We start from the raw sequence: 6,903 nt of genomic DNA, 5'->3' as shown, positions 1-6,903 counted from the left end.
TTTCTGCTATCATACATCTATCTGTAAGTAGGTGAGGGAAAGATTAGTTTTGTTTCAGAAAAAAAACCAGCAAAAACCTTCTTTAATCAAGGTCTCGCCATTAGGAGATTGAGCCATGCTGAGGGTTCTGTACTTGGCCCATTTTCCTTTTGTTGTATACAGATGTTACATGCTTGCCCAGAGGCATATTTTATTTGCTGAGGATAGAAACTTTTTCTGTGATAGGGAACACCTGAAATGGAATTAATAACAGCGTAAAGTAATCATTCCCACAAATTATCTAATTATCTTGAAAAATGTTGAGTACAGCAAGGCACCGTCGCCTTGCAGCAAGAGAGTCCTGGGTTTGATTCCTGGCTTAGAGTATTGCTGCATTTTCTTCCCATACATTTGTGGGTTCACTCTGGGTACTCCAGCTTCCTTAATTGGTATCTTTAAAAGTATGAGAATGAGGTGGCATGGTTATAAGTCTCTGTTTTGCGGCCTGTCCAGGGTGTACCCCACCTTTGGCCCATAGACTGCTGCACATTGGCACCATTCCCACCTTTACCCAGACGGTTAAGTAAAAGAAGGAGTTCTGGTCAGTCTACCTACCCTCATATATGGTAATGAAATCTGGATCATGACGGAAAGAAGAAGATACCGGATACGAGAGGCTAGATTATGCTTTCTCTGCGGGGTGGCTGGGCACTTCATTATGGACGCAGAGAGGAGCTTTGTCATACGGGAGAAGTTTGGAGTAGAACTGCCTCTCTACCACATTTAGAAGAGTCCCTTGAGGTGGCTCAGATGTCTTTTTCAGATGCATCCTTAAGGCCCCCCTTGGGAGGTGTTGCAGGCATGTCCCACCAAGAGGACCAGGGCATGACCTAGGACACGGTGTGGAGATTATTTCTCTCGGTTTCCCAAGAAAGCCCCACCTAGGGCTTCCGCAAGCTGAGATGTAGGAGGTGCTGCAGAGATGGAAGTTCGAGGAGTCTCTGCTGAGACTACTACCACTATGACTTGGTCCCTATACAAGTACCACGAGTAAGAGTTTAGTAGTTTAGCATTGTTTCAACGTATGGGAAAAAAAAAAAAAAACATCCATTTGGTAAATGGTTTAAAATATCTAGCAGTACTTTGTGTCTTTCGTTGTTTTTTTTTACTTGTAGGGGTATTGTACGCATATTGTCTTTGTATCCTCTGAAATACTTAAATTGAAATTTAGGTTCTTTCATTTCGTCCACATTGCATTTTTTGTTGCCTAGAATACTTTTTTCAATTTAGATAAGGGATATGCTTAGGACAAGAAATGACTCCAACTCCATGTTTCATTATCTTTTTGCATTCAGACTAGTTGCTATATGTGTCAATGATTACAGTCCTCCAGTTTCATCATGGCTTCACACCTTGGGTAAGAGCTGCAGCACAGATTTAAGATGCATCGCAACTGCAGCTTTACTGTTTGCTAGTAGGATTGGTAATTGATAGCATCACTGTTATTTCTGCATAATTTGCAGCATGATGACTCTGGAGACTTTGCTTGAGAGCCAATTTAAAAGCAGAATGTAACTAGACAATTTAAAGTCAAGTTACTGGTAAAGAACATATGATATCATGAAACTATATATCTTTATAGATGGTTAGGAGGTCACTGGCAGTTGGAGATAAGTGTGTAATTTTTCAGTTGTTTTGCAGACAGCCAAACACAAATATGTCAATATAAAGCATTTAGAAAAGATAAAGCTTTAAAATGGGAAACCGAGCAAACTAAGCATCAAATCTGTATGGCAAGACCTTAAATCTCTAAGAGTAACCTATTTGAAGTTCAAAAAAAAAATCAAGAGGTTAGCAGAACTTTCTGTTAAAAGAAAAATCAAAAACATCTTCAAATTAAATGTATGTATAAATACAGTACCAATAGTTTTTGTGATTGATGCTTATGTAATGGAAGAATATCAATAAATTCTGTTTGAAAAATGCACCCATTTGCATTATGCATCTTCTTAAATATTTAAAGGCTGTCACGAAGTTATGATTTTTACCACATTTTGTACTATTTCTGTTATACGTCTAATGCAAAAAAACAAATGCCAGTGTTTCTAACTTTAATCAGACAATTCACTGTAAATGCCCCTTTTTCCCCCCATTCAGCCTCAGTGAACGGTGCAATGAAGACATACGGTCTACAGTAATAGAATTTGCCCAGGAAGCAGTTAAAGTTATGAAAATGTTTTTTTTATATATATATTTAAAGGTTTTTGTTACTCAAGTGGAATAAAAATGTTCTTGTTCTGGTTAAAAAGTGAACCAGTTTCCTACTTTTCAGGCTTTCAGGTTTCTTAAATTAAATGGCTTAAAAGCTGCACAGACAAGTAAATTAGCAGTCCATCAAATGTAGGTGACAGCCATCCAAAAACATCCAGACAAACTTGAATAGGTTAGTAAGATGAACAAAGAAAACACATTCTCTTCCACTGAAGAAGATCTAATTTTTCAGGCATTATTACCAAGCATAAACATATCACATTTAACATATTCATTTATTTTTGTTCTTTTTTCCTTGAATGTTGTCAGAATGAAAACCAGAGTATTATGCAACATGTGCTGTTTCTTCAAAAACCCTGGCGTTTACTGGGGAACCCCAGATGAGGAAGAGGAAGAATAAGGAAACTGTTTAGTATACCAATATAGTCTTCTGCATATTAGTTAAGGAATACCCACTTAATGGTAACATGTTAAAATTAGCCAGTGGAGTTCTACTTGGTATTTTCTTAAATAAACAAAAAACAAATAGAAGTGTTATTTCGGCTGTTATTTTACACCATTTTACAATATAACAGCCATTAAATTGTACCATAATACATTTTTTGGAATCATTGCAACCATAGTTTATATGAGGATGTATTCCTTTAAATATAAAAAAAGTTATTTTGAGTGTAATGTACAGTATAAACCAACATTATTTAAGATTTTTGCAGGTCTCTGAAAATTGCATCAAGTTCTATTTTCTATTTTTCAGGAACTTTGCATCACTTTTTTGTATAAAAACTTTAGCAGTCATTCGTATTTCAAAGAATTTTTTATTTTGTAAAAAGACAAACAAACAGAAATATATTTACACTTTTTACAAATGCCTTACGCATTTAAGAAGTGCTCTCACATGAAGTCCAGATGCTATCTAAGAGTTGAGATCTAAAAATGCATTTACCCCATAAGCAAAAGTTAACTTATAAGTCTAACGGAGAAACAAGTGTATGTGATAGTTATGTAGCACCTTAACTCAACTATTTGCCATATTTTTAGAGCAGGTTTTTTTACTGTCCATTTATCTTTGTTTTTTTGTTGTTGTTTTTTTTTTGCTTTGTAAATAGGTGTACCTCAAAATGAATTAGTTCAGAGCTGGCAGGCTCTGAACAGAATCTGTACAGTAAAACAATCACACACAACAAAGGACACCAAAATTGCTTGGAACCAGCCAAAACCATAAGAGCACAGCAAGTGTGCTTCTGTAACACAAAAGTGTTCTTCATAATTTCACATCGGTGGATGAGGGAGATGAGGGCTACTGTCTCAAATGCTACCAGAACAAGCAGACACATGACAAATATGGCTGGCATTTTAGCTTAATGTAGGGGTTTTGCTCTTCGGTAGAGAGTGGAGGTGAGGGTAGAGGGGTGGAGCTTGTGAGCAGGAAGAGCTCTTTAAAAACAGTCCAAAACTTTAAAGAGTCCTCCTGTCCGATCCTGACGATCTCAAATCAGTCTAGCATCAAACATCTCTGGATGAAAGATGTTCCAGAATTCAGACATGGAGTTTCGGCTTTCTGTACCCAGTGTTGTATACCGTGGAGTTTCGTCTAACTCTCCGACTGCAAAACAAGCAAAACATTCGAACATGAGTGAAGGTGAAAACAGGTGATCATCAACAAAATTGAAGGCAAATGTTCATATGCTCTGGTTCTGCACAGCTACATGCAAAACCTCAGAACAGTGCATAAATAAAGTTTCCTTTGAAGGTTTGCAATTGCTGTAGAGTAAATTTCCTCAAAGTTTAGCAGTATTTACCTGAGGAAGATTCACTCCACTCGCTCTCTGGACTGGTGCATGCTTCATTGTGAAGGAATCCCTCAGTGCCTGTACTGTACGTCCAGTGTGTGTCTTTATCCAATGACTTCAGTAACTGTAAGAACAACACCAGACTGAGTACGGCCTACACTTTGTCCAACTGGAAATTTCTCACACCAAATACTTTTTTTTATTAAGTTAACCTTTTTTATCGTTATTAATGCCAAACCGGCAGAACAAGACTAAGTGTGGGTATTCCTGCCAATGAAAAAATGCATGCAATTAAGAGAGCTTTAAGTCATGCTTACCTCGACAAGTTCTGGAGTGTAGCTGTGTCCTGAAAGAGCGGAGCGGAAACCAGGGAGAGGAGAAAAAAGTACTTTCAGTATGGTTGGTCAGATATTATTACTTCTAATTATTTTTGCTTTTTTTTTGTCAATTTTCAGATAAAATGTGATCTTGCTCTCTTACCAGGGCTATGTTCAGGAGAAACCTCAAATCTGTGGGGAAAGTTGAACTGCAAAGGATCTGTCTCAATCTCAACTAAGTGAGACAACTCTGGAACTTCACCGCTCAGGTCAAACCCTGCAAAAAGAAAACAGTATTAATTCCCCTTGTTTATTTTAACATATATTTAAAACATATTGTGTTTTCATATCTCAGTTTTACATAAATATTTCACAGAGTTTCTCACTTACCTAAACTGTCCATGTTTACTGTGCTGTCTACTGTGTTTTCCTGGGTGGACATGGCTTCCTCTGGCGGACACGTGTTCATGGGAGATTGAGTTTCACTGTAGTCTGACTCCTCCTCTTCCTTGACTGGTTGTCTCTACGGAGACAAAAAGACAAATTCAGTAAGGGTGTTTTTTTTTCTCTAAACAAAACACAAGAAAATGCATGCTCTGTGATAGTATTTACATAGCCTAATCTAGGTCAGGATGAGAGTGGCATCATTTGAATAAAACTCTAGCTGAACAGGAATAATTTTATCTATCGCTGGAGCAGATGAATAATATTTACCTTCCTCCGTAGCTTGGCACTGCTCGACTTGCTTCTTTTGTCTGTAGAGAGGAAAGAAAAACATTTTAATTACTTTCCATTATTACCATCTTCTACTAGCATGAAAGCAGAAACAAATCTACAATGAAAAGTATTTTATTATGTCGGGTAATGTTTCTCACCTCTACTTTTTGAAACAGCAGGCAGCATTCTGAAGACCCGCATGGCTTGGTGGCCTTTGTTAATGCTCTTGTCTTTAACCTCCTCAATGTCAGGCAGGGAGTTCATTGCACATCTGAAGTTGGCTTTCCATGTTTTAGGATCGCAAACCTGGCCAGTCGTGTATTTTCCTGTAGAAAGCGTTTAAAATGATTAATTAATATCAGCTTTTGCAGCAGAAAGATCACCTCGGTTTGTCAGCAATAAGGCTGAGGTTTATTTACTTGCTTCCTCACCTGTGTGGATGGCCCATTCTTTGAACAGACATGCATCTTTGTCGAGCTCCCAACCATGCCGAGCAGCATGCTTCCAGGGGATTGAGAACATTGTCTTCTCCTGCAACATACATTTTAGAAATTGTAGTTTTTTTTTCTTTTTTTCTGTACATATTTGTTTTAAAATACGTTTTCTGCACACACAAAAAAAGTGATCGCAGCTAAAAAAAATTGGTTTCATGTATTATTAGATTTTTACCTTATCCACCCAAGCCAGACCATTGATGCTGTTTGACTCGATCATCTTCTCCAGCCACGGCCTCATCCTCATTCTGGACACAGGCATGTTTGTGCCTAAAACACCCAACGACACAAGCAGAACAGGAGCGTTTTAGATAAAGAATCAGATGCCCCTACACATACTGGTGAGAGCAACTTTCTCCCCACATCCGCCTGAGCTTAGATTTAAGGCTGCCAGTTGGCCGCGCGCATAAAGAAGGGTGAAAATGAGTTCAAGATTGCGGGGGAGGTTTAGGAGGGGGGCGTTTACGCATGAGTCAAAGATATTTGTAAGATTGCTGTGCTAAAAAAAAAAATCAATAAAAAAACATGCAGCTATCTAAAATATGTTTGTTAATTCGCCCTGTTTCATTATACAGCCAAAAGTCTTAAATAATAATCATAATAACATCTGAACTTGACATGCTGCTGGAGGCGCACAACACGCGTTCATTCCCGTCAATAAATTAGAGCCACAATGTTTACAATATAAGCGACATATGCGCAAAGCGTTGAAAAAAAAGTATAAAAAACAGAAAAATACAATAAAATAATCCAATGCATGCGCCTAAAACCATTCACATTAAATTCATAAAAGTGATCAAGCATAAGCTTAAGGAGCAACTTACAGTGTCTAGTCTTTGTATGATCCAAGGGGAAAAAAGGAAGATGCGTAAAAGGCAATAGTGCCAAAAGTCCGAGTTAGTAGCAATCCGCTTCTTCTCGTTCCGGAATTATCCTTTTGGATAGCTGTATTGAACTATACTGAGTAGTGGCGGGTGTTGTTCTTTTATACAGTTAAGGCTGGTATTCCCCGGTCAGCTCAGGGGCGGGATCGCACTGTAAAAAAAATACCCATGTCAAAAAAAAAAAAAAAAGACGCACTTTATGTTTTGGCACTGAAAACCTTTTTAAAAAGGATTAAAAATCCATGTAGCAATTTTTATGTTGTAGTTTTAGTTTGTTTCAAAAGATTGTTTTTTTTTTCATTTATTATGATTTTCCTTAAAAATGTTTATTGCATCACTTTGTAACAAAGCATTACATTAAATAATTACAGAATGAGGTAATGAGTTATAAATTATTAACAGGTTGCTTGACATTAATACATTTGTATACATGCAGTGTATGCACGTGTTT

General features: G+C 37.4%; 1 protein-coding gene across 2 annotated transcripts; it reads right to left on the bottom strand.

Annotated features, from left to right (window-relative positions):
- Nucleotides 1-3,045: 3,045 nt before the first annotated feature.
- Nucleotides 3,046-6,550, bottom strand: irf1b (interferon regulatory factor 1b). 2 transcript variants are annotated; one of them, XM_038306807.1, is made up of 10 exons: nt 6,393-6,549; nt 5,744-5,838; nt 5,506-5,605; nt 5,233-5,400; nt 5,072-5,112; nt 4,748-4,880; nt 4,521-4,634; nt 4,358-4,386; nt 4,050-4,164; nt 3,046-3,853 (listed from the first exon to the last, which is right to left on the bottom strand). In XM_038306807.1, the coding sequence occupies exons 2-10, from the start codon at nt 5,828-5,830 to the stop codon at nt 3,738-3,740; spliced, it is 903 nt and encodes a 300-aa protein (XP_038162735.1). In that variant the 5' UTR covers nt 5,831-5,838; nt 6,393-6,549; the 3' UTR covers nt 3,046-3,737. The 2 variants fall into 2 exon arrangements, with proteins under 2 accessions (XP_038162735.1, XP_038162736.1); XM_038306808.1 differs by lacking the exon at nt 4,050-4,164 and having other exon boundaries at nt 6,393-6,550.
- Between the last annotated feature and the right edge of the window lie 353 nt (nt 6,551-6,903).

This window comes from Cyprinodon tularosa, unplaced genomic scaffold (genome assembly GCF_016077235.1).
Source record: "Cyprinodon tularosa strain WSP-4 unplaced genomic scaffold, ASM1607723v1 ctg592, whole genome shotgun sequence".
NCBI classification, from domain to species: Eukaryota; Metazoa; Chordata; class Actinopteri; order Cyprinodontiformes; family Cyprinodontidae; genus Cyprinodon; species Cyprinodon tularosa.
Note: the sequence above shows the minus strand (reverse complement) of the source record. Positions and strands in the feature narration are given on the sequence as shown.

Coding starts and splice junctions, on each gene's coding strand:
- irf1b (XM_038306807.1), bottom strand. CDS start 5,830: ATGCCTGTGTCCAGAATGAGGATGAGGCCGTGGCTGGAGAAGATGATC. Junction 5,606..5,743: donor GTCTGGCTTGGGTGGATAAG/GTAAAAATCTAA, acceptor TGTATGTTGCAG/GAGAAGACAATGTTCTCAAT. Junction 5,401..5,505: donor AGAATGGGCCATCCACACAG/GTGAGGAAGCAA, acceptor CGCTTTCTACAG/GAAAATACACGACTGGCCAG.